The 27,011-nt window shown below is 45.1% G+C and overlaps 2 protein-coding genes across 5 annotated transcripts in view; one reads left to right on the top strand and one right to left on the bottom strand.

Moving 5' to 3' along the window:
• The window catches only part of PAK6 (p21 (RAC1) activated kinase 6), a 38,289-nt gene extending 16,838 nt beyond the window's left edge, over positions 1-21,451 (top strand). For 2 of the 4 annotated variants that reach the window (XM_077784303.1, XM_021556028.3), the window contains 8 exons: positions 4,820-5,028; positions 8,872-9,474; positions 12,648-13,139; positions 13,384-13,517; positions 16,267-16,393; positions 16,579-16,704; positions 17,371-17,505; positions 19,415-21,451. In XM_077784303.1, the coding sequence (XP_077640429.1) occupies positions 4,825-5,028; positions 8,872-9,474; positions 12,648-13,139; positions 13,384-13,517; positions 16,267-16,393; positions 16,579-16,704; positions 17,371-17,505; positions 19,415-19,582 (1,989 nt within the window). In that variant the 5' untranslated portion in view covers positions 4,820-4,824 and the 3' untranslated portion in view covers positions 19,583-21,451. Of the gene's footprint in view, positions 1-1,138; positions 1,351-4,819; positions 5,029-8,871; positions 9,475-12,647; positions 13,140-13,383; positions 13,518-16,266; positions 16,394-16,578; positions 16,705-17,370; positions 17,506-19,414 lie in introns of those variants that run through there. The other 2 variants (XM_021556031.3, XM_021556030.3) reach the window with 2 other exon arrangements.
• A 4,035-nt stretch (positions 21,452-25,486) lies between these two features.
• Positions 25,487-27,011, bottom strand: part of PLCB2 (phospholipase C beta 2) — a 36,243-nt gene continuing 34,718 nt past the window's right edge. The window contains 2 exon segments of the mRNA XM_077784301.1: positions 25,487-25,967; positions 26,190-26,276. Coding sequence (XP_077640427.1) covers positions 25,695-25,967; positions 26,190-26,276 — 360 coding nt within the window. The 3' untranslated portion in view covers positions 25,487-25,694.

Here is a 27,011-nt window from a genome sequence, read left to right as displayed (position 1 = left end):
CAACTGTAGAAGGTGTCAGGGCAGTACTCTTAGATCCTGTTTCAGATTTTGTACTGTTTGGCTTTTCTTTTTCCCTTTCACTGACCCTTGTTGCCATTCCTTGCTGTGTGAAGTCACACTTGGGTTTGTCAGCTCTTCAGGGACCTAACCTGTCATTTCCCTTTATTTGGAAACAGCTATGATAGTTTATAGCTTGCTATAAATATTAAGAGTGCTGGAAACCTCAGGAAGACAAACATGACTATTTTAGAAGGTATGGGATGCAGTGAAATTCCATGTGTGCATATTCACACATACATTTGTGTGAACACATGCATATGACATGCACAGATAATGGCCTAGTTAACCTGTAATCCATTTCCAATGCAGCACATGACAGTGACCTGAGTAGCAGAATATGGAAATACATTTTTCCTTTTAATTGGTGTGTTCTCTGGGATCTTCATCTTCCTACTGCAAACTCAATCTGCATATTGCAGTTCCTCAGGTCCTGTAGGAAGAGTTCTCCTTCTCTCCCTTTCCTCTTGGAGCTGGCCAGAGCAGTTTGGCAGATCAGCTGTGGGAGGACTTGGAAATTATGGGAATGGCTTTCTTGAGCCCAGGGACCAAGTGTTATCTTTGTCCGGGGCAGGAGGAATGTAAGGAACTGCGTCCAGATCTGCGATAGAGACGCAATGAGCTGATGAGCGAGTTCAGTGCTGCAGCAAAGAGGGGGGGAGGGAGAGCTTATTTTTAACTGGAAACTGCACAAGTGAGACTGAAGTAGCTCTGTGCTGCCGTGCTATCATCAAGTGCATGTGTGAGTGAGGGAGGGTATGAGCACGGGTCCGTACGGCACGGTGTCCTAGTGGAACGTGTGGCTGGACGTGAGCACGGTGGAGGCAGGTCGGGTGAAAAGGCAGTGCATGCTGCTGCCTTTGTCTGGGCGTTGGAACAAGCCACTCCTGATAACATTTATCTACTTTTTTTTTTTTTTTCCTTTTTTTTTTTTCCCTCCGGGTGATGTTGCTTCTTTTCTGCGCCCTCCTCCTCGGGTTGCCTGTCTCCCAACCATTCCTCTCTTCCTTACTAACACTCATTCCCCTACCATCCTTAATCCTCCCACCCCTTCCTCTCATCTGAGGCTGACCCCTCTCTCTTCTTGCCCCTCCTTCCCAGTTGATCCCTCCCCCTGCTCTGGATCTGCTGGCTGTGGGATTTTTTCTCGTGCTCACTGGCAGATGTGACAGCTTTTGGAACTGTATCATCTAGGAACAGCTATATCTGGAGTTGAAAAACCTAACGTGGTTTCCCAGGCAGCAGGAATGGATCGCTGAGAGAATTTCAATCTCCGACTGCTTTTGTCTTGTGGTAGTGACTTTTATTATTTATGTTTGTGACATTTCTTACAGTACAGTTGTCAGCACTGAATGAAAGACTAAAGTCTAGTAGATTATTATAAAATCAGTGCCACAGTATTTGTGTTGTTATATTAAAGGGATGCTGTCTATGTTTAAATACAGGTTTGGCTTGATTTAAAAAATCTTATATGCATAAAATGTTCTTATGAATTTCTCACTGACTTAGAAAAGGCCTGGTTTTATGTGTTTTATTTAACAATAAACATTCTTTAGCTGGGTTTTGGAAATACAAGTAAATAGATCTTGCATGAAAACCACAAAGTGAAAGGAGACTGGTTAAATACAGACCTCCTCAATGAGATTTCATTGGATTTCAAATAACTATTTTTAGTGTATGTATTTCATTTGATCTTAATGCAATTTACCTTTAAACCACCTGTCTGATCTCTCTATAATCCAGGATTGATGCTGACCATGTAAAGCAAATACCATTGGATACCCAGGGGTGTGTTGTATTTGGAACTGATTACATTTTGTTGTTTTTAAGCTGTCTGTTTTAAGCCAATAAGGTAGATGCAGGCCATGCCAACCAACACTTAAAACTGACTATGAACTTAGTAGGTGCTCCTTTTTGGGTTTTGGAAGCATGCTTTTGGGTATGGGATCCAACTGTAGTACACATGTTGATTGCCAGGGATAGGGATTTTATGTAAATATACAAATGTAGTGTTGTGTTTATGCTTCTGCAAACTGAGATGGTGAAATAGAGCCACTGTTTTGGCTGGGGCCAAAATATCACCTGAGTTTTAAATTTTTGCATTTTGAAATACTTAAGCCAGAAACATTCTTGTTATGGGGAAATACCTGACATGTTCAGAAAACCATTGATGCTACAAGTGCTAATAATTGTGGCATTTGTAACACCCTGTATTACAGGACCCTTTGCCACATGAAGCACTAAAAAAGCAAACTTAAGACTGCTGTGTCCTGGGTATCTTCTCATTATGAAGCTGTGAGAGTAGGAGCAGAAGTGGAGGTACTAGTTGAAATTGTGAGATCACTGTGATTGCTGTGGCTGGGTCAAGGTGGATCAAGGAGGGCTCACAACTCACGTGTAGTCAAGGATTCAGAACTGAACTGCTTGCTGTAATACTACAGAGATACTCCCTGCTTTCCTTGGAGGCTCTCAAGCTCCTCAGCAGCTCCAGCTGTTGGTTTGAGCACTACTAACACCACGAGCTATTAGAGTATCTTTCCTTCCTGGGATTGTCTGCACTTTTTTTTCTTTAAAGAATTGCCCTCTGACTTTAGTCTTGATTATTAGTTAATAAGCAGCACCTAAGGGGCCTGAGAGATGAATCACTGTGTTTGAGGAGCTGCAATACAGACCTGGAGCACAGACACCCTTCCCATAAGCTCTCCGTTAAGATGTATTTGGGTTTTCATTGGACTTGTTCTAAGCAAAGATTATTCTGGCTGAAAAATCTCTTCTAGGCAGAGCAGTTGCTTCTAACCTCTTTTGTAAGCTTTTTTTTTTTCTCTTTCCTAACCTTTTGGTTTCTTTTTCATCTGTGAGGTATCTTCAGTAGGCTGTTGAAATGGACAGTGCATGTGAAGTTGGTGTTTCACCAAGGATGGATTGCATGAATGGGGGGTTAGATGGAGCAAAGGTCCTTCTCTGCTGTACAAACACTTCCTTATCCCTGTGACTTGCAGGATCATTGTAACCAAACTGGGAGGCATTGTGTATTGGATTTTCAAGACCCCAGTCTAGCACCAGGGAGCAAAGTCATTGTTCAGGTGGTGGCTGCACTTTGCCCCCTAAACAAGTTTAGAGTGGGACAACCTGGAAAATGTTTGACACAGATTTCACTGTGATGTGCTGATTTTGGGGACTGGTGTCCTCTAGAAGTGTGTTCATGTCTACACCACAGCAGGTTATCTCTCTATGCGGTCTGTCTCTCTGACCCTTGTAAATATTTATTCAGCACAAATAGTTGTAAGCTGAGGTCCTGTGCAGGAGAAGAGTGACTACTACAAAGTTGAAGATTAAGTGGCAAAAATCCTCAGCCTGATGTCAGGGAAGAGATGGCATTCATGGCTGTAAGCAAGTGTCGTGAGAGGCAAATGCCAATAAAAATGTTGTCTGTGGAAAAGGAAGAGCATATAAATATTATTTTTGTTTATTGGTAGATATTAATTGCTTTTAAAAAACGGTGCAGCTTTTTTCTAAAGCAGTGAATAGAGTCAAAGAACATTTCAGGGGAAAGGGACCTTGAAAGGTGTAGCCCAACCCCCCTGATTAAGGCAGGGTCAGCTTGGAGGGTCAGGCTGGATTACTCAGGGCTTTGGCTTTGAGATCAAACCCCTGAGGATGGAGCCTGCCCGGCCTGTCTGGGCAGGCTGCTCCGATGTTGGACTCTCCTGGTCACAGGAAAGCTTTTCCTTCTATGCTCATAGGACCACTCCTGTTTTGATTTATGCCTGTCTCTCACTCCCACCTCTCCCCACTGTGAAAAACTTGGCTCTCCTTACCTCACCCTATCTTCCCTATCTGGTTTTTGTGAAGAGGTTGTGTCAATCCACTGCAGTCCTCCAGCTTTCCCACCTCTTGTCTGCATGCAGAACTCTGGTTCTTCCTTTTCCTTCATATCTTCCCAATTTCAGAAAGGTCCAATCTCTGAGCTTTCTAAGTATCTTTTTTGGTTATAAATTTGTTTATAAATTCATAATTCAGATTTTGAAGTCTCCTGTGTTTGGGTATATTTCAGTGTTAGGTGCTTCTGGCTTATTGCACTTTCACTGGCTGTTCACACAAGCTGTCTCTCTCAAGCCTCCAAGGGAAAAGGATCTTAGTTTTTAATTTTAGCTTCTTCAGCTACCTGCTGACAGAGTTTGATTTCCACCTACCACCTCCTCTCTCCCTCCCGAGCCCTCTGTCTAAACAAGAAAAACTGAGATCCAAAGTCAGTCTCTGGCAGCTCTTCCTTTGGCAACAGCTCTGCTGTCTTTAAATGGGAACCAAGTGGCTATTACTTACTTGGAGTAAGCAGTGAGAAGACAACTTGAGCCCTGTTCATTGCCACCTTAAATTTCAGGCTTGTGGTGGAATTGATGCTGTCTAACTGGCTGGACTCCAAAGCCATTTAATGTATGTATGAGCGGGTAAAATATAAATATGTATCTCTTAATTACTTTTTAAATAGTTTTATCTGTAAATATGAATTTGTAAAAATAAAGGAAGTCACTAGAAATTCTATCTGAGCCATGAACCTGCAAGGTGGCCTTGGGCAAAATCATCACTGTCTTGGTGCCTGTTTCCTCATCTATAAAAGCAGGTGATCAACTCCTGGTAGAATGCTTTTCACTGGAAAATGTTCTCAATACAACATAATTAACTCATAGAATTAATACCTGATTTTACTACTTGGGCACTTCAGTCCTAGATAGGCACTGACAGTGTTGTTTCTCCCCTTCAGGCATCATGTTCCGTAAGAAGAAGAAGAAACGCCCGGAGATCTCGGCCCCACAGAACTTTGAGCACCGTGTCCACACCTCATTTGACCCAAAGGAGGGCAAATTTGTGGGCCTGCCACCTCAATGGCAGAATATTCTGGACACGCTGAGGCGCCCCAAGCCTGTGGTAGACCCTTCAAGAATCACAAGGATGCAGCTCCAGCCTATGAAGGTGAGGGAGGGAGACAGTTCTTTCCTGTTCCTCGGGGAGTTGCCTCCAAGTTGAGGCACTGTTTCTGGTGCCCCATAAATGGGACTAAGGGTGGTGTCTGTATGGAATTCAGTAGATAGCAGACTTTGATAGCCCAAGGTGATAGTAGCTTCATCAGGAGTAAGGACAGTAGGATCCTGACCTGTTGCTGTCACTGTTGAAATAACCATCTGGCTGCCTGTCACAGTGATGGGGACCTGTAAAAGCTCCTGTGGTAGCTGACAGGACCAGCTGTTGTACAGGAAAGCCAAGAGAAGGATTTGTGGAGAGACCTGTTTTAGAAGGTTTGTCATTCTCATGGGTGAGCAAATTTGGCTGGTAATTAAGTTGCCAGGGAAGCCTAAGTGGGAAAGAAAGCAATGTAGTACTGCCTTGCAGTTCATGGGTAGCTGAGTACCACAAGGACTAAACTAGAGTTTGGGCTAAAATGGTTAATAAACCAGCATTTTAATGGAAAGTGGGACATAGTAATGGGAAAATGTGCTTCAGTAAGGAAAAAGAAGTGATTCCTGTAGATGGGTGGGTTTAGATGGCTGCTGGTACTGGCATCTGGAGATTGTGTGAGTGACAGCAGGAACATGCTGTGGGAAAAGGCAGCTTCATGACCTCTTAGGAAATTAAATGAAAGATGGTGACAGAAATATTGTGCTTAAATCTTTCTTGCTTGGGAAAAGTTTTTGTTCCCAGTTAAAAAAAAAAAAAAACGAAACAAAAGCCTTCAGGGGCCTAAGAACTGAAAGGTGTGTTGTAAAACAGAGATGTTGCTACTTGGGTTTTAGGAGCGATATAAAAAAGAGTTGGCAATCAGATTAATATATTTAGCTTTTTGTGTACAGGTGTTTAAAGCATAGGTACTAAAGAGGACTATATTTGGTTTAATATAAGCTTCAGTACATAATCAAACCTGCAAATGAAATGGCTCATCAGGATCTTTGAGCAGAATGCTGATTTATAAAGGAAAAACTTGCTTAAGAAGAATAGGTGAAAAAAAAAAAGGCAGGAGGTATTGCCTGGTGTCCTGAATGTGCTTTGAGGTTCAGAATGTAGTAGAGTATAGGAGCACAATCCAGTGGAGAGATAAAATGTGTAATAAGAGACCAACTTGGTTAGATCAGGAGCTCTGTAATGAGCTTAAACTGCAGGAGGATTGCTCAGAAGGGTGGAAACTAGGTCAAGTTATAAAGGGCAAAGAGAAAAGAAATTCATGTAGGAGCAAAACTGGAAGGCCAATGCACAAAAAGAGATGTTATTCTCAAAGAACATAAAGGGCACTAAGAACACATCATGAGTGCAATGAAGAGGGGAAGAAGGATGAAGGAAAGAATTTGTTCACTGCTGGTTTTGGAAGAATGTTAACAGATGACACCAAGAATTCCTATGTGTTTAATGATTTTTCTCTGATCTTCATTAAGTGTGATCAGTGGGCTGACAATTAGCATGAGGAGGAAGGGATGAGAATGCAGGCCAGAATAAGAAAAGAACAGGAACAGAAATGAGACTTAGCTAAGAAGTTGCATATTTTCAAGTCAGCTGGGCCTAATGAAATTCAAGGAATTGCAGATCAGTCAGAATAATTTCTATCCCCAGAAAGAGACTGGAACAAATAAGCAAGTAATCTATTTGCAGCCACTTCCAAGGAGATAGCCGAGTAATAGCTGGCAGCCAATATGGATTTATCAAGAAAAGAATCATATCAAGCAACCCAATTTTCATTAATCACAGGGTAGGGGGCTTTGGGTCAGGGAGAAGTGGTAGCACTCCCCTGTATCTGGCTTCAGTGAGGTTCTGGGCACTGCACCGATGGCGTTTCCAGAGCAAGCCAAGTTTCCTTAAGTATTAGGCAATGGATGCCCAAAAAATAGTGAGGCATCACTGTTGAAACAAATGTGTGTGAAGAAATTTCCTGGAGTATGCCCTGAGCCTTATGCTGGTCAGGACTTTCATGTCTGACTTACTAAACCCAAGGATGGTAAAAGCTGAAAGGACATGCAAATCCTTAAGAGAACAAGGACAGAATACCCAACAGGCTTTAAAAAACTAAAGAATCATCTTAAACTGTTTTTCCCAGTAATTCCAAATACAAACACTCTCATAGACTGCATAACAAAGCTGACTGTTTCTGGTAAACTCTATCTGAATTAACTCCTGTTCAATGATATCAAGCAATTAGTGCTAGTTGGCTCAGCCCTTGTATATAGTCCTGGATTAAATTATCAGAGTAGTTCCTGGGTTTGTGTGTAGCTTATAAAAAAAGTGCATTTCATGTTGTAATTTCTCAGCTTTGGTCAGTAAGGCATGAGCTATGTAAGAGCACTCCATATACATTTGGCTCAAATTTGTATGTTTCCTCACTAATCTGATGCAATCCTTAAACACAGCAGCAAAGCAAGATTAACTCCCATCTTTCCTGTCTGGTGGGGCTAGGTCTGACTTCCTGGGAGTGACCTGAGTCTAATTCTAGGGAGTTTTAGCTAGAAGGGGAGAAGAGCACTGCACTGGATTTTCTGGAGAGGCTGTAGCATGTTGTTGGAGGCTTCTTATTTTGACAATACCCATTTCTTTCTGGAATTACTTTTGTCCATTTTGGACAAAAAGTTCATGTCCCCAGCACATTGTTCCGTGACAGCAGCTGGGCTGTGGAGGAAGGGGGGTATGTGAGAGAGTACGAGTGAAGACCAGAATTTCCAGCTGCAGCTGGAAATGTGTGTGTGCCATGGAGTGAGTCCTTTCTTCACCTTGTTGAACAAAAATCTTCTGTTCTGCCTTTCATTCTCAGACGCTGAGAAAACCAGGTGCTCGTTTGTGCACTGTGGTGGTGTTCTGTTGAAATTACTGGAGCTACTGTGTTGCACCAGCTAAGTATTAGTCTCAGTGTAATTAATTCAGCATGTTTAGAAGATCCCTGGAGCTCAGTTAGCAAACAGGAGATTGCTGTCACTCCAGGGAAGGACTTTCCTCAGGCAGAGGTTTATGAAAGTGTAGGAGTGATCCTCTGCTGCAAATTTCTGTGGAGAAATGAATATTTTGGTTCCCAGCACTAGAAAAGCTTCTGTAAGCTTTTCAGTTCCAGAAAAAAAAACAAGGTAGAACACTATATAATATACCAACAGCTTCAAGTGTCCTACTGCACAGAGCTGGTGCCTGTTTGGATGGAAGCCTTGTTCTTCAGTGTTTGCTTACAAGGCAGTTGTGAGCTGCTGTGACCCTTTGTTCATAATTTTTAATTATAATAGCTTGGCAGAGCAGGGAGGCAGAGTTGGAACAGCACGGTCTGCACTGGTCAGGATTGGGATGTATTAGCAGAAATTGTAGAGAAGCAGACTGAGGGACGCTGATTACAATGCTATGGAGAGTGCTTCAGGGGAGAGATGAACCTGGTGTTGGCACAGCAAAGGTGAGTTTTGCAAATGGAGCTTGCAGCATGCTGGAACTTCTGAGAACTAATATTTCAGGAGCTTAGCGAGTGCGTTAGTGATGTATGTAGTGTCACACAGTTTCAGCACAAGAAAGCCAGGAGTGTTGAAATATCCCAGTTTTGCTCTAATATTGTCTTTTAGAATGTGAGCACAACAGCAGAATTGACTGTTCTGGCTGACAGCACTGCTGCTCTGACAGCAGGATGTAACCCAAGGACTTTCTTTCCCTCAGTAAAGGACAATGAAACAAAAGACATAAATTGGTCATTTTTCCTGAGTTCCTTGAGTTGTCTTTGGCTATTTTAACAAAATCTAACCTTTGGCAAGACAAATTGAGCCTTGATTCTTAAAACTCTGACTTGTTTCTCGCCTTCCTTGTGTTTACCAGACCGTGGTGAGGGGCAGCACCGTGGAAGTGGAAGGCTACATCTCTGGGTTGCTCAATGACATCCAGAAGCTTTCTGCCATCAGCTCGAACACTCTGAGGGGCAGGAGCCCCACCAGCAGGAGGAGAGCCCAGTCCCTTGGGCTCCTGGGAGATGAGAGACCACCAGACATGTACCTTCAGAGTCCTGAAGGAGACTGGGCAGACAAGTATGGGAACTACCTCAACTGCAATGGTGGGTCCAAGGTGGCCCGGAGGCAGACCATGTGGCCGGATTACAAATCCCGCCTGGACGGGCAGTCTCATCCCAACGGGATGGTGACAAAAGCGCAGTCCCTGGGGCCATCGGAGTTCCAGGGCGCCGATGGCAGCTGTCTGCAGCGCACCTCTGGGCTGCAGCATGTGCCCGCCGTGCCGGGGGAGAGCGAGACAGCAATGAAGAGCCCGGAAGAGGGCTGGCTTCAGCGACAGCCCAACGCCAGACCCTCGGGGGAGGGCAGCCCCAACTCCAAATCGCGGGAGAACAGCCTGAAGAGGAGGCTCTTGCGCAGCGTGTTCCCCTTGACCAGCACCTCAAATAAGCCAGGCCCTCCTCTGCAGATCAAGGTAGGAGTTATTCACTGGGCTGCAATGTTGACTTTACAGTTCCAGAGGTTACATATGCAGCCAATTTAATTGCAAACATCGGGCAACCATCTGTTCTTGTTATGATTAATGCTGGAATCAAAATAGTCCCGAGCAGGGGAAATGTGCGGTTCGCCTGAGCTTCACGAGATGCTGCAAGGCACAGCTCAGGATGGCAGCCAGATCTCCAGCAGAAGGTTTGGCGGAGCTGCAGGAGCGTGGGCTGGGAAGGACGAGGGGTCTTAGTCATTACCTTCTGTGAGGTAAAGGCATAACTGCAATGCCATTCTGCTGGCCCCAAAAAGCCTTTGCCATTTGGGAAATTGCCACGATTTGCATTAGCAGTGTATTTGTCTGCCTGTGCAAACCAGAACTACCTCGGGAGAATGTGTTGGTTATAGTTATATCTGCCAGGCTTGCTACAGCAGCAGGGTTTGCATCAGCACCCACGGTGCTGTCACACAGGAAGTCAGACTGCTGGATTTTGTGGAGGGTGGGACAGCTCATAGCTACAGCTCCCCCAGGAAAGCTGTCCTGAATGAATGACTCATTTCTTGTTAAACTGAAAATCTCTTGTTCCTGGTACTGGATAGGAAATGCAACCTTTGCTTCTTTTCCATTCTGGGCTGACCCAGCATCCGTCTTCTTTGCCTTGCTTGTATGGTGGCTTCAAAGCTGGTGCTGGGCCAGGCTGATTCCCAAAAGCTGTGAAATGCCTGAAATGGGAGGATGATGCAGGAACCACTGTCCAAACCAACCTGACTGTTCTGAAGGGTGTTGGAGGGAGATGTCTCCAGTCCAGCTTCTTGCAGTTTGTATAAGGATCCAGGCTCAAGGCTTTGGGCACAGTGGGGTTCCTTGCCAAAGGAGAGGATTTTGAAAGAATGCAGTCCTTGTGTATTGCAGATTGTGCTTACTGCTGTCTCAGTGCCTCTGGGCTGATCTACACTGCTTTGAGGCCTGTCCCCTGAGTACCTAGAACTGGCCACTTCTGTCTTCCTCGGTGTCTTTGCCATGCCCGGCGCTCCCAGGAGTGGGACCGGAAGTTACCAGCCAAGTGAATGTGCTTGGGAGTGTTTAAACTCCAGCTGTTTGTCAGAGGAGAGGAGTAGGGAAGACCTTGAAGACTAGTCTGTTTTCCTGCTCCAGTGAGGATCTGTGCCATCCCTAGTAGTTGTTTATCTAAGATGTTCTTACCAGCCTCTGATGATGAAAACCTGGGATTCCTGCTCTAATAGAGCTGATGATGTGTAAGAAATGTGTAATTGCAGATGAAAGGAACAGGGATATAGCTGAGTCATGGAATCCCAGACTAGTTTGGGTTGGTACAGTTTGGGTTGGCCATTGGGTTCCACCCCCTGCCATGGGCAGGGACACCTTCCACTAGACCAGGCTGCTCCAGCCTGGTCTTGAACACTTCCAGAGATGGAGAATCTACCAGCTGACTGGGTAGCTGGCTGAAATGGAAAGGTGGTGCCTTGAAAAGCACCATGGTAAGTTTGAGTGCACCCTCCTTATGAAAGAAAGGAGTGAAAGAACTAGTGATACCTCAAAATGTCCCAAGACAGAAAACATGTACATGGGGACTGTCAGATTAGAGGAGCAGGAAACAGTACTTATACATGGTTAAGCAAACCTGTGTGAGCTTGCATGCATGCTGTGTGCCCTTCTGCATGCTCTGAGTTATGTAAAATGTGGGTTTTTTTTCTCTCTCCTGAGACAAAACAAAATTTAGGAAGTAAATTCTATGTTGCTGTGAGCATGTCAGCACAGGACTGCAGGGGTGGAGCTGGTGTATGGGGAGGAAGGAACCTCCTGACAGGCAGTTGTGTTTGTGCTGTGCCCTGATGCTGCTAAATCGTGTTTTCCAGGGCCTCTCTGTGTGTGAGGCTTATGCAGATTCTGCTCTTGACAAAAATCCTTGATTAAAACCCAAAGTGCATAGAATTAAATCCTACACAATTATTCCCTGTCTGAGACAAGGAAAATGAATGTTCTTATAAAAAAGTCTCGATTGGCAGTTTTCAGTTCCCATGCCCATATTATTAACTTTATTAATAATCTCTCTGAATTGTGAGAGAGAAAAAGCTTTTTGCTTTGAAGTTTCAATTTTGCCCTATAATATAAATGATGGGTTTGCTCTTTCTGAAGTTGCTTCTTTGACAGATCTACTATTCTTTTGCATATATTTGTATACATATTCTCTGTATATTTTACACATACATATATGTACGTATATAATATATTTTGTACCCCACCTGCTAAATGATGTTGAATTTTATTTAATCAGCATTTCCAGGGTGAGTATTCGCATGACAGTATTTATCCTTCCTGGCATGGGAATGCATATCCTGAAGCCACATTCCCATGGGCTGTGATCTTACTACATCTCCTACACTAAATAGGGTTGGGCCTGCTTGTCATTTGAGTGGGAGGTCTCCAAAAACCTCGAGCATTGCTAATCCAAATTCACTGCAGGTCAGTTTTAAGCCAGCAAGGTGGCAGGTGGCTCTGTGTAGCTGGAGTCTCATGTTGGCTGCCTCCAGCTGTCCTGGTGCCTGGTGCTTTTCCCGAAGTGGAGAGCTAGTTCCATGCCTGATCAACAGGAATGCTCTGCAGATACCACTGAAAAGTGCAGAGAGTGTTTTCAGTAGGCAGAGTGTAATTACCCAAAGGGAATTAAGCCAAGACTTCAAAGTGATTTACAGCCTTGGCATGAATCCCCTTTCCTTTTATACAAAGCAAGATCAGAGGCACGGAGGGATAAAGGATTTTCAAATTCTCTGCAGCACAGGTTGCCCCTGATTTTTGGTGGCAAGGTTGGAATGCTTTTTAGCAGCTGGGTTTTTTTTCTGTGGGTTTTGTGTCTTGGTCTTTTTTTTTTAAAGCATGTTCCCTTTAAACTGCCTCAATTTGGAGGCTGTTAAAGTGTTGCACCCCTTCCCTAAGGGATTCTTGAAGATCTGCATCTAAGGAGATCTTCTTCCAAGCTCATGTGTTGGGCAGACCTGGAGCCAAGAATGAAGCTCTTGTTTTCAGTCTGCTCCAAGGTGTGCTAGGGCAGAGTGGGATGCCACAGAACTGATTCCTCACCTCTCTGTTAATCCAACCATACTTTGTTTTTTCTCTCGCTTTCCTCTCTGTTCTTCTTGAAGCCTAATGCCTTCTTCAAGCCCCAGCAGTGGGGTTCCCCGCACAGCCCTGCAGCCAAAGCCCAGTCTCTCCCCCCAGACCAACCTGCCTCCGAGTTCCCCAGGATGATCTCCGAAGCTGGGACCCCCCAGAAGTCCCCAACAGCAGAGAAGGCTGTGGCAGTGCCACCAGGCCGGCCCTCCCCAGCGGGGTCCCCCAGGAACCGGCAGACCCAGACCAGTTCCAGCAACCTCCACCTGCCCCAGGACTCTGCTGGGAAGGGGCAGCCAGCCAGCGAGGACCCTGTGGTTGTGACTCATGAGCAGTTCAAAGCTGCCCTCAGGATGGTTGTGGACCAGGGAGATCCCAGGACATTGCTTGAGAATTACATTAAGATTGGGGAAGGCTCCACAGGAATTGTGTGCATCGCTCGGGAGAAGCACTCAGGGCGCCAGGTGGCCGTGAAAATGATGGATCTGAGGAAGCAGCAGCGCCGGGAGCTCCTCTTCAATGAGGTGAGTGTGCTGAAAACATGGAGATTCTGCTGTCCTCATTGGAACAATCAGTGTGGCAAAAGGAAGGGGAAGAGCAGGATAGTCCTCCTTTTAGTAGTGGTATGCTCATACCAAGAACCACTATTGCTGGGGGGATGGAGGCTCTGCGCTGTAGTTGCAGGGCCGTGTGTGCTCACTTGGTTGGATAAGATGAAGTGTGGCGAGTGATTTTTGTGGTGGTCATGTGTCCATTGTGGTTTTACAGGTGGTGATAATGAGGGACTATCAACACGTCAATGTCGTGGAGATGTACAAGAGCTACCTTGTGGGAGAGGAGCTCTGGGTGCTGATGGAGTTCCTGCAGGGAGGAGCCCTCACAGATATCGTGTCTCAGATCAGGTATAAAGCAAAATCCCAGACGTCAACATTGGAGAGCAAGAGCAGCAGAGGGGGGATTTCTGGGACAAATAGATTCCCTCAGAGATCTTGGGTTTGCCGTGCCCTGAAACTACTACAGTTTATAACTGTTATCCATTTTGAATATTTGATGATACTTCTGAAGTAAAAGGGACTCATTTATCCCTTTAGATAACCCACTAGTCATTTCCTTGATGACCTTCCCTGTAAAACACAGTGCTCATAAAAAGTGTTGTTTACTATATCTGTTGAATCCTGGCCAGGAACTTCATTGAATAGCTATTAACGAGCATGCAGAAATAGTTTTCAGTGGTGCAACCTTAGCCACAAATTCAGCCTCGTTAACTCCTCTGGAAAAGTGCAGCAGAGCCTTGAGATCTGGACTCCTTCCCAAATTTCATTGCCTAAAGATAGCAGCTACTGGACACTCTCCTAAATTTGTTTCCTTATCTACACTGCTTCATGTTCAATAGTGCCCAAAGCATTCTGTAGGGCAAAGAAGTTGTTCTCAGATGGCCTCTGGTCCCTCTCAGAAGATGTTCTGATGATGCAGTTAGGGTGATTGTGTCTTACCCATGACTCTGGAGCACCTCCTCCTGCTTCAGAGCAGTTCTGCAAGGCTGGAAACTGGGGCAGGGAATGCCAGTGGAAAGACTGACCAAAAAAGTTTGTAGGATGAGAGGTTTGGGGTTTTTTTGGTTTTTTTTGGGTTTTTTTTTTTTTTTTTTTTGTTTGGGGTTTTTTTGTGGTTTTTTTTTTTTTAAGATTCAGGACCTTAGTTAGATTACAGTTAGGCAATATTTCTAGCACTAACTGTATTCAGTTTTTTAAAAATCACAGTATACCTGTAGTGCTTGGCCTAGGTCCTGTGGTGGGTTTAAGGCATGTATCTTACTCTGCTTGGTGGATTTAAGGCATGTATCTTGCTCTGTTGGCTTCTGTGTTTTGGAAGCACAATTTTGATAGGCATCAAGAGCCACGTTGTCCTCTATAGCCTCCACAACCCCACCTGGAAGGAGTGTCCTGGAGACACTTACTTGGGCAGGCCCTTCCAGAATTGAGTTCAGAGGTATCTCAAGGTCTGCAAGCCAACATTTAATCCTGAGAAGTACTCAGTTATAGCTTACAGGGCCAGTGAAACTCTTGTAGCTCTTGGCTAGTATTGAATTACAGAAAAAAAAGTGATGAAGAGGTTTATGAAGGGTCTGTGTATTTATATCCACCAGTGAGACTCAGCCTAGATTTGTTTTAAGAAGCTTCCTTTGAACCTGTTAGTGAATGCTTTTTTTTTTTCTCATGATGGAAGAAGGATCTGTTATAGCTGTAAGTAAGCTGCAAACCTTTATCAGTTTTTCCCAAGAAGGAAAAATACCATCATTGCAGTCATTAAACATTTGCTGAGGGGGATAAGTGATTTACATCTCCAGGAGTGAGGTAATCCTCCAGAAATCTGTTTTAATACTATGCAGTCACTTGACTGAAACCAAATTCCATACATGACAGGCTGAAAGTGCACCTCTTGTGATCTTCTGGAACCACAGGGCTTTCAGGTGGATCAGCTCAGGCACTGTGAAATGAAAAGCACTGTTCCTGAGAACATTGGGTTCTGTGCTGGGAAGTCCCACAGGTAGCCTTTGTCCCTCTCCCTTTTCAGGTTAAATCTTAAAGGCAGAAGCAGCCCCCTGACATCACTCAGATTTAGTTGCCATCAGTGTGGCACAGTGCAGCTACAACCTTGTAGCTATCCTGGTTTGGAAGAGTAAGGTATGGGATGCCAAACAAACAGCACAAGTGTAGATTTCTCAGCTGATGGTGTAGGAATTGTTATGGGTTTAGAAGGTACTGGGTCACTGCACAGTTCTGCCTTCTGAGTGCTCTCTTCTTAGGCTCACTTGCAGACCCAAATTTGAGGACATTTCATTTCTGTCCTCAACCAGGGGTTGTTCAGAACAACTGCTAGAGACAGGCTGAGAATCCACAGTACTCAAATTGGGTACTTTAGCTATTCTTTGAAATTACTTACTGCCACTGCCTATTTACTTTCTATCATTGCTCCACATAAAAATGCAGAGCTGTCACTGTCCCCAGGTACAGGAGAGAATTTTCATTTCTATCATTTTCACTCAGTTGTGAAGGTTTTTGTATTGCTATTCTAAACAGCAACAGCTTCTAAAGAGGGGGTTCTTAGGGCTCATATTCCATGTGCTAACAGTGGTAGAAATCAGTAGTGCCTTCCCTGCTTGTAGCCTGTGCTATCTTTAGTTAGGTGTGAGTGTACCCCAAGTGTCTGCAGGAAACACCTAAAGGATCCTAAAGGATCCCTATAGTTCTTGTCAAATTACACATTTGGATGTTTTGTGGATCCAGTTGTACAATAAGCCTTGTGAATAATGTCTTTACTGTATTTGCTTAAAAAAAGCTGTCTCACCAGTTACTGCAGCACCTTGGCATCAAGCAGCACTGCTGCCTGTCAGAACTGCTTGAAACAGCATCTTGCAGGATGAACATAAGTACAGAATTCAAAGTGCAATTTCTCGGTATTAAACCTATGAAAACTTAAAAGTTGTCAACTATCAAGTAAAAATGTTTTCCTCAGTAACAGACATGGAAGAATGGTGAAGGTGAGATGGTGATTGTCATAGGGAACCAAAGTGTCTGTGTTTAAACCCCTGTGCCCCTGTGAAGGGGCACTGTGCTCTGCACAGTTTAAGTCCCCTGTCTCTAATTGCAGGCTGAACGAGGAGCAAATTGCCACAGTGTGTGAGTCGGTGCTGCAGGCTCTGTCCTATCTCCATTCTCAGGGGGTCATTCACCGAGACATCAAGAGCGACTCCATTCTTCTGACACTGGATGGCAGGGTGTGTTTCCTCAGCCAGATTGTTTCCTGTCTTCTGCTGCTGCACCTCTGTCTCTTATTTCCTTTCTGGTCCCAATCCCTTGTTTTCCCCTTGTCCTCTTACTCTGTCATCTTTGTCTGTGGTGTTTCCCTCTGTGTTGTTTAAGGCTTATTTTTTAAGGTTGGTTGCTTTTTCTCTTTGTACAGGTCAAACTCTCTGATTTTGGCTTCTGTGCTCAGATCAGTAAAGATGTACCTAAAAGAAAATCCTTGGTGGGTACTCCTTATTGGATGGCTCCAGAAGTCATTGCAAGGATACCGTATGCCACTGAGGTAAGGGACCGCCTCCCTAATAGCAGGAGAGCAAGTAATATTCTGAAGTGTCATGGGAAAATAACTATTGGCTTTTCTAGGAAGTGTCTAGATTCTATTTAGAAAATAAACCCAACTATGACTACAGGTTTGATGGTGATGACATCAATATTTCCTAAATCAGTAGAAAATGAGATTGTTCTGCTTCTAGGAATAAGGCATCAACAATTTCTATTTTTACACGTAAAGCTTGGCCTAGACTTGTATCTGCTCTGGACCAATGTGAGCAAGGAGCAGTCTGTGACATTATAGGGATCAGTAAATCAATTCCATAAAGCAATAGGGGGGAAATGTGAGCTCTGCGAGGCTCACCTTAGGGAAAGCAGACATGGGAACTCTGGAGTTCTGGGCAGGTGGCAGCAGACTGACTAGTTTTGTTTACCAACCAGCCAGGTACAAGCAGTTACTTGCACACCTTTACATGTTGCAACATCAGCATGGCTCAGTCCTGGGTGCAAAATTGACTTTGTTAAACCCCTGTAAGGAGCCCAAAAGCATTAGGGGCATCAGTGTTGGACTCTCTTGGTAACATTTGTCACGGGTGGGGTATTGTGGTCTTTGTGAAAGTAACAAAACAAGGACCTGCTCCTCTGGAGTGTGTGTATTGATGTACATTGTCTCCCACAGGTGGATATCTGGTCCCTAGGGATCATGGTGATAGAGATGATAGATGGAGAACCCCCTTACTTCAGTGATTCTCCAGTCCAGGCAATGAAGAGACTCCGTGACAGCCCTCCTCCCAAACTGAAAAACTTCCACAGGGTGAGCATGCTGCCAAACACTTGTAAGCCTGATGGTTATCATGGGCAAATATCTGTATCAGCTGTTCCCAGTGCAGCTGTCTGTGGAAATGGTCTTGCTAGGACATGTTTCTTGGGGAACAGCTTTGGCCTTGGGGTCTTAGTGGCTACAAGCTGCTGCTGACAGCTGGTGGCTGCTTTAGGAAACAGCCCTGGCAGTGTGAGGGCACCTGGGCATAAATGGAGCGTGCAGGTCAGAGCTGCTTCAGGTGGACCCAGCAGTTCCCAGCTTACTCACATTGATTGAGTAGCTTGTCTTCCAGGGAAGGGAACAGGAGGATCCCTGCTCTTGGGAGTTTTCAGCTTCATGGCCTTCAGGACTTCAAAGGCTGCATTATGGTCAGAGCAGGAGAGCTCAGGACAGATGCAAACTCATGGAGACACTGCAGTAGCTCAGAAGATGCACTTGGCTCCATGGTTTCTTAGGAAAAAGTAGCAGTGACATAAGAAATAGTGATCACCTTTCAGTGCCCGCTTAAAGGAGTCTTCCTTTCATTCCATGCCCAGCCTCTGAGATCAAACAGCTTCTGCAACATCCTGAGCTACCCAGCCTTTCCAATTAATCAGAGCATCTGCAGCTGCTAAAACTGAATTATTTAAGAGAGTAGACTGCTGAACTAACAGCATACATTCCAACATCAACAGCTGTTCTTTCCTCTTTGCTTTTGCAACACTAATTAAAATTTCATGGTCATATTCTGGATCTGGTGCTTGCCCTTCTTGGGCAGTATAAAGCCATCCTGGTCTGGGTCATGCCTTGCTTGGTGACATGGGTATGCCATGGGCTCTGACAGCCAGAGCTGGTTACGGTCTTGCTCTGCTCCACTTTGTACTGGGAAGCAGACTGGCTTCCAGCAAACCTCCGATTTACAGGCTGGTGGGCATCCTCCCCAGTGTCCTGCTGGAGTGCAGCTCCAGCTGTGGCTCTAGCCCTCCGTTCTAGTGCCCATTCATGGCTCACTGTGGTCAGTGACTGCAGTTCTGGGGGCAGCAGGTTAAAGGGATGCCACCTAGGATAATCCCTGCTGCATTGCTAAAGGATGGGCAGACTTATAGAAAGGCATACAGCCTGGATCCTGGCACTCATTCTGAGCTGTGCAGTGACTTCTCTGGCAATCCCAAGTGAAGTCATCCAAAGTGCTCCTGAGATGAGCAATATCTCAGTGGGAACAGTATTTCAGGATCTGCTAAGGGAACCAGAGCTGGGAAAATGCCCCCAGTCTAAACTGGTTGCAATTATCAGCATTAATATAAATAAATATATGCCAAGATCATTTTTTTATTCCATTTTAATGATGCAGAGGATTAAACCAGCCAGAGATGTGCAGGGTCATGTGCTTGGGGCTGGCTTTTGCACCTTTTCCAAAGGACAAAGCTGTGAAGTTGTTAATCTTTTTGGTACTGGTGCTGCAGCTTCTTCATCTTCTTGTACCATTAACATGAGGGTTTGTCAGGCTCTCCGAACCTAGAACCTTAACTACCATAATCTGTGACCAGTAAAAGAATGGATTGATACCCCCTTCCCACTCAAGTGATCTGCCCTGCTGAGTTTTTGAACTGAAATCCAGGAAAGGTTAAGTAACAAAATGGGAAGCAGAAGTAACCCAAATGGAAGGATATGGCAGGCAGTCTTAGCTTAATTGACTGTATCCCATTCAAAAGAAAACAACCTAAGTGTTGTGCCTAGCAGTGACAGAAAGTCATGTCCATAGCATGAAAAGCATGTGATCCATGTCACATTGCTGGAAAAACAGGGATACAGATGGGAATGTGCAGGATCCTTTTAACCACACCCACCTCAGCAGCCTGGTGTTGCATGAGCTGTGCCTGGTCCCTTTGCAGGGTTGACTTGGTTGGTTGCTTTTCCACAGACCTCCCCAGTTCTGAGAGACTTCTTGGAAAGGATGTTGACACGGGATCCATTGGAAAGAGCAACGGCACAAGAACTTCTGGATCACCCCTTTTTGCTCCAGACGGGACTTCCGGAGTGCCTGGTGCCCCTTATCCAACAGTACAGGAAGCGCACCTCCACCTGCTGACTGTTTATAAGGGGAAGCTCTAGGGAAAAGGAATGTTTATAAAAAATATATAGAAAAAATTAAGACCCCAGGCAGTCTCAACTTGTGAATGGTGCTTGGAACTTGACAGTGATTGTTTTGGAGGACAAATGTGAATCCTGTCCATGCATCCTCAGCCTTATGTGGCTTCTCCTTTGCTGAAGACAATCAATACAGACTAGATCTAAGTGAGACCAAGTCTGTCTCAAGGATAAAGCGGGTATTCCATGGCTTGTGGATCACTGCTGCTGAAGGATGGCATTCGAAAGTGGAGTCTGAAGTTGTGTTTCTGAATGTCTGTGGGCTTCTGCACACCCGGGCTGCTGACTACTGAGCTGGAACAATATTTCCCACTTAGAAATGTGATCTTTGTTTCCTTCATTGTGCACTGGAGCCATGAGCTGACTCACTTTGGGGCACAGACCCCTTTAAACTCAATGCACAAAGACTTTTTTTTCTCTCTGAGACCTTTTCACAGATTATTTTAATTTCCCTTGGTTAAATATGGATCTAGAAACCTGCACACACTTCCTTAGGGAGCAGATGTGATATGTATATATTTGTTTCTAAGTGGCTCTCTTGCATCAACATGCTTCTCTTTTGCTGCAGAATGTGTATAGTTTAGTGGTCAATCTTGAATCCATTTCATGATTTTAAACTTTTGGAGGGGAAAACCCTTGGATACAGTCCTCAAAGTGGACTCTATGAAGACCAGGTGCTCTTACCACCAGGATCTTATGGTTAAAAATTCACCATTTGTAACAGTTTGTGTGCTGGTTGGAATCTGAACAGCATGTTCCTGTGGCTTACTTCTCCAGTCCTTTCTCCCTGGAGAGGCTGAGAAGTGCTGCCCTGGGGCAGTTACTGGGTAGCATTTTGGGGATGCTGTAGGAGACCAAATGGAAATATTTGAGCTATCCTTCGTATCCCAGGATTGATTTTTGTGTTTGTGTGCTGCTGTCTGGCTATTGGTCTGCCCTTCCCCATCAGCCCGTTACATCTGGAAGGTTTCTGGTTGTCTAAACAGATCTTTCAGTTATTTTGACATAGTTTTAGGTATTTTGTATGCTGCACTCTCTGATTAGTAAGATCCTCAAGGTAATTGGGCTTTAGGTCGGGATTAACATTGTACAGTGATGGTGGTGTGTGTTGTTGTGAGGTCTCAAGAATATATTCGTAGATGTGGAGCTGGGATCTTGTTTTGAAACTCCAGATACCAAGGTTTTGGACTTTTAGTTATTCTCAGGACAGTCCTGCTGTCTCAGAAACTGACCTCAGAACTGCATTTTCTTCAGAAGATGTTTATAACCTCTGTCCTCTGCTATTTGCTCCAGCTACAGATCCTGCTTCAAAATTGAAGCCATGGTTGATTACTTGAAGTAATTTGGGATGGAATTCATCTGCACTGCTGCCAGCCATCAAAGGGTGGGCACCCAGTCTGAGGAATGTGTAGGTTGGCTCTGTAGCCCATGGGGAGAGGAACACTCCTGGGGGAACAACTCCAGAGATGGTTCATCCCCCTGGTTCACACACCTGCTGAAGGACAAAATCACTCTCTCAGTCTCACCCATGGCCAGTAGAGAGGTCATAGGGGGTTTCTGTAGACTGGATGTCTAAGTTTGGGCTGATGGAGTTGGTTGAAATTAATTCATTAAGCTCCTCCTTAGCTGCACTGGAAATTTTTTGATGTAAAATGTTTCTGTATTCCAGATATATTGATTTTTTTTTTTAATGCAAAGAAAGCAGGACTTGGAAAAATTTATAATTTGAAACAAACAGTCCTGCTTGTCTTTAGTTGTGAATCCTTTGCACTTGTGTCTTAAATTAAAGTAGTTCTTGATTTATTCATAAGCCTGTTACTGTGTTGAGATGCTTAAAAATGTGTCTGTAGTTCAGAGATGTGAGTGTGGACCTTGGAGTCTGCTCTAACCTCCCTGTTCTGTGGCTATATGGCTTCTAAAACAAGAGGAGACTGGGGCAGGAGCCTGGATCCTGAGTCCTGAAACAAAAGTTTCTTGGAGACAGGGATGACAGGTTTAGCATTTAACACCATTTTATACTTTAGCCCAAATCTGACAAAACACTGTGAGGGAAGGACCTGGAAAAATTGCATTCAAGTATCTTATAAAATTTTAAAATCTCATTACCATATTTGTGAGGAATGCAGAAAGAATCCATCTTCCTGTGCAGTGTAGAATTTAATTCCTGCTTCTTATGTTTCTCTCTTTGCAGTTCATGCATGGCACAGCACCAATTAACTGCTCCATTACTTAGATGAGTGTGGAATCAAACATAAATCCTGAGATAAATCTAGATTAGCTGAAAGATTGAAGCTCCATCTCCAGGGCCAACAGCTCCTTCCCCAGGCACCAGGCAGGAGAATGAGGATGCAGAGCAGGTTTGGAATTTGCATTGCAGTAGTGTTCAGGTTGAGATTTCATGTATGCTTGGTGTATCAGATACATGTATAATCATGTATCTGATTGTACAACAAGGTGTAGCCTCTTCTCTGACAGGCTCGGAGCCTATTCAGTGGGTAATTATGCTCAGAGATGCTGTTTTCCCCGAGTATCTTTTCTTTTCTACAAGGGTGCACTCATTTCTCAGGTTTGCCACTGTTCTATGTCATGTTTCCCTCGAATGCTTCCCTTTTATTTTCCTTCCTGTCAGCTTTGCTGGTATAAAGCCTTTTTCCTTGCTGGCATAGCCCTGGCAATCAGCATCCAGGAGGCCTTTGAAGATGGCACATGGTATTTATATGAACAATTTGCTGAATCAAACAGGGAATCTGTCAGTGCTGTCGCATCTCAATTGCACTGGTTTGTCTATAATGGTACCTGCCTTCCTCCAGCATGCCTCTGATGTTGGATGCAACAGCTTATTATCCCATTTCTTTTGGAACAGAACAAATCTTTGTCTAGAGGCCCCTGTTTTTTAACCAGTGGCAATAGAAGGGCCCTGGTTCAAATGAGGCTCCTGAATTTGACATTGTTGAGTTTGGTTTGAGACATTGTTTGTTTGAGACAAGTGCCACCCTTCCCCTGCAGACTGGGGAGAGCTGCTGGCTGTGCCCTGGGACCAGGGTATAAATGGGGATAGCAAGTAATAATCTATATAATCTTGGGGAATCTTGATATGTGGGGCACTGAGAGTTTCTCTAAAATGGAATAGATACTGTGCAGCAGCTCCTTCTCTGAGTGCCTTTGGCACATCAGCAGTACCTTTGTTATGGAGGTAAAAAGGACTGGCATCCTTTAGGTACAGTGTCTCCTTTTTGTGTCCCTTGCTGGGGTTGGAGTCTTCCTCTGCTTTAGACATCCCCATTATCTACTTTTTAACGATCTAGTACAAAGGTCGGCCTCACTTTAATATTTTGGACCACAGAATGAGATCTAGAATATGCCACTTAAAAATTTGGAAAGGATCAGAGATTGAACCTAAATCTGCTGCTGTTCAGTGTCTGACTAGATGTTATTGTCTCAATTGCCAATGAATTGAAGTTCTGTGTGTAATGGCCTGATGAGAGGCCTGTCTGAGCAAAATACCACATTGCCCTGTGCTTGGCAGGTAAGTGAAAACACAGGGCTGCACAGGAAGGAATCCTCAAGGATGTCTGAATCCCATGGGAAGAAGAAATAGTGCTGGAAAATCAGATGGCCTCTCCCCTCTGGACTCTGTGAGTAACCAAACCGTGTTGCGACTGAATTGTGCTGCTGGAGGGATGGTCGGGTTCAAGGTGTGCTTGGGAACACTTGCAGTAACATTTGATTAAGTGCCTTCATTTATTATTTATTGTTTGTCCGTTTCCCATCTTGCAGAACTTTCCCCCATTTTGTGCAGACAGGGAGGTGTAAGAGGCACTGTGGCACACATGGCCTCAGAAGCACCCTGGGGAGAAAGGGAGTGATGCAGAGTGTGGTCTATGCTTCATGTGCTTCATGCTGTCTTTGCTTTTAGTGATGCTTCCATGTGCACACTGAAAACTACATTTAGAAGGTGTATTTTAGCACTGAGATGAAATCTGTGTAAAAGATTGGAGCTGTTTTTCATGAAATTTGGCATTAATCCCCTGTGCCAGTTTTGGGCTCCATAACAGAAGGGTTGCAGTGCAGAAACCATGATGGGGTTGTAAGGGCACAAGTAGTTGTGGTGGGTTTCCTTGCTCAGGTTTCAAACATCAGTGGACATTAATGCCATGAATTCCACATGCTGAAGTTCCCTGTGTCATAGTCCAGCTGAGCCCTGGTCAATTTTGAAATGCCCATGCCTCAAGGAGCCCCCCGCAGAGCATTTTGCTCTGGTGCTGTGTCAGGCCTTGCTTTGGCCTCTGGCTTTATGCTGTTCAGAGCTGTCAGGGCACTGATGCTCTGCATGGGGAAGGGACAGAGGAGCTCAGCTTGAGGAAAGCAGAGCAATGGTTCTGCTGGCTCTCAGATGGCTCCCAGGGAAGCAGTTGATACAAGGCAGGAATTAGAGATCTCCAGGCTGGAAAGTGAAGCTGTTTGGGAATTATGTCAGGCTTTAGGGAAGGAGACTGTAGCGGTGTTGTCCAGTGTAACAGCTTGTGCCAGTGCTGTTGGTAGGAGCAGCCTGTGAGATTGAACCTGGCCAACCTGACTTGGAGAGTTTGTCCTGTCGACACAGCACGTCCTGCCTGCCACTGTCCCTGTGCAACAGAATCTTCTTTAGGGTGTGGCCCTGGAGGAAGGAAAACTGCGAACCCTGGCCCTGCTGTTGTGTCCTAGCTTTCCATGTGTATCTTTCTGACTCAGGTTTATTCTGTGGGATTCATTTCCAGAGAGCGTCTGAGGGAAAAACCCAGCCCTGGAACTTTGACAGTGTGTGGAAAGGGGGCCGCCTGTGCCCACGTTCTGTTTTGACATTGGTGTCCAAGTTCCCTCCAGGGAGAGATGGGACAAATTTTCCTTTAAAATAACCTCTAAAAAGCTCCTCTGGAGGGGTTTGAGTGGCCAAAGCTGGTGACACACTGGTGTAGGATGCAGGGCTCAGTGCCTGTGCTCCATTTTGGAACTGCCAGTGCAGCCTCTCTGGATTTAAGGTAAAATCTCCAGCTACTCCCTGGCTGCAGTTGGACCTTGCTGGGATGTTTGTCCTCTTATGAGGAAGGGCCTCAAACACCACAGGGACAGAGAAAGGTGGACAGACAACCACACAGGGATGTGGACACACAGACTCATGGACAGGCAGGTGTACACATACATATCTAGACATGTAAACACACACATGAACACAGGGACATGATACAGCTACACATACACCTGGACACAGACATTGAGATGGACACACACAATGTCACAGACACACACACACACACATGCTAACTGCAGCTAAGTAACAAGTGACCCAGTTAGTTAAGAACTGCTATGTTTTATTTTTTTTTGAAAATAAATAGCTTAGAAATGTACAATCCATAATTCCAGTACTCTAGTGACACTACAGGGGAGATGTGGACTCTTGTTGGGTGTTCAGACTAGGCTTGGAACATGCTGTCTTATACCAATGGGGTTTGGTTTGTTTTATAGCAGCATTTGTAATTGTTTATTAATCCAGCTTCAGGTGAAACTGTTTTCTTGTAAGGACTCACAGCATGGTGTTGTTTGCTGTGATTGAGCCCACCTTCCACCCCCATCCCCACCCGTGGTGTCTCTTTTTATCAGTGTTTAGGTTTGTTTATTGCTGTTTCATTGAACCGTGTGGAAGATGTTAGGAGGAGTCGGACTGATGTGAAGAGATGCATGTGAGGAATGATGAGGGAACTGACTCTAAAAACTGTTCTGAATGCAAAGTAAATATTCCTGTAGCTGCTGCTGTGGTGCCAACAGGGAGTTGGTCTGCAGGCACAGGGCCTTTCCCACTGCTGAAATACCTCAGAGCTCAGGCTGGGGAAGACAGAGGGTGAAGTACTCTGAAGGGTGAGCTCTCCAGACTGTTTCCAGATATCTGAGATAATGTAGTACATTCCTGAAGGATTTCAGGAGCTCCCTAGAATGGAAAAGGATGGCAGTAGTTTGTGACGCTAGCTGTTACTTCACTATATACCTTCTTGCAATGAACAGTAAGGAAGGGCCTCATCTCAGAATATGCTCTCTTCTATCTCCACATCCATTTCAGCTCCCGAGGGCTCAGTCATTGCCAGTGTAAGCCTGGACACCTCTGCCACTGGGATATTTCCTTCCAGGTGGTCTGTAGAGCTTTGTTCTCCCTCAGGAATGCTCTGACCTGCTTCCTTCCCAGTCTGTGGCTCTCCAGTAAAGTTGGCTTTGGTGTAGTTCTTCACCATCTCCTGAACCTCCATGTTCAGAGCTCTCAACTTCTCCTCATATTCCACCCGTACCTGCTGCTGGAGCTGCAAATGGAGAGTCAGGTCATTCCCACACATGGGAGCCAAGCAGAGAGGCCAGCAGCTCTGGGATGAGCTGTAGGTCCTTCTGGGGTCTGTTTGATCTCTCTCATCCACTTTTGCACCCCCTGGGAATGTGTGGGCTGGGGGTGGCCATCAAGATTGATTCTCTGGGGGTTTGGACTTCTTGTGCCATGGGACAGCCCTGACCCTAAATGTTGTCCTTACCTGGCTTTCTCTCTCCTTGATGGACTGAAGATTTGCTGCCTGTTTCTCCTCCAGTTTCTGCTGGAACCTGCCAGCCTTCTCTGTCACCTTTAAAAAGAATAAATCCCCCTCAGGTTCCAGTTTTATCAGCAAGGGCTTTGGACAGCTCCAAGCTCAGCCTAGCAGGGTGAGCCAGGAGCAGCAGCCTGGATTCAGGGACACTGTGACAGCCCGGCAGGTTGAGTGCACATGGGCACGTGGGACATAGGGACAGACACACAGACATACAAGGGGACACACACACACAGATACATGGATACACAGACTTGCATAAGGACAGACACCTGGACACACACAGGCATGTAGACACAGGGATACATGTATTCACACGCAGACAATCAGGCACAGGTACAGATGGACATGGACACAGAGTCATGACAACACTGATGGAGATGGATACAAAGAGCTGGACACACTCACACAGAGGGACACAGACATGTGTAGGGACACAGGCACATGGACACAGGACATGAACACAAAAATGGGTACACACACACAAATGCAGTCACATGGACACAGGCAGACACGTGGATGCAGACAAATTGATATACACAGACAGGCAAACTCATGGTCACATGGACACAAGCAGACACACACAAGGACAGGGACACAGACACAGGCAGACAGATATGGGCAGAGACAGACGGATAAGGATGCGGACATACAGAGGCAGACAGATGGACATGGGCATGGACACATGATGGACACAGAGATACATGGAGAGATACAGATGCAGACACAGACATGTGCATATACATGGACAAAGGCAGACATACAGGGACA

Source organism: Lonchura striata, chromosome 6 (assembly GCF_046129695.1).
Source record: "Lonchura striata isolate bLonStr1 chromosome 6, bLonStr1.mat, whole genome shotgun sequence".
In the NCBI taxonomy this organism is placed as follows: domain Eukaryota; kingdom Metazoa; phylum Chordata; class Aves; order Passeriformes; family Estrildidae; genus Lonchura; species Lonchura striata.
Note: the sequence above shows the minus strand (reverse complement) of the source record. Positions and strands in the feature narration are given on the sequence as shown.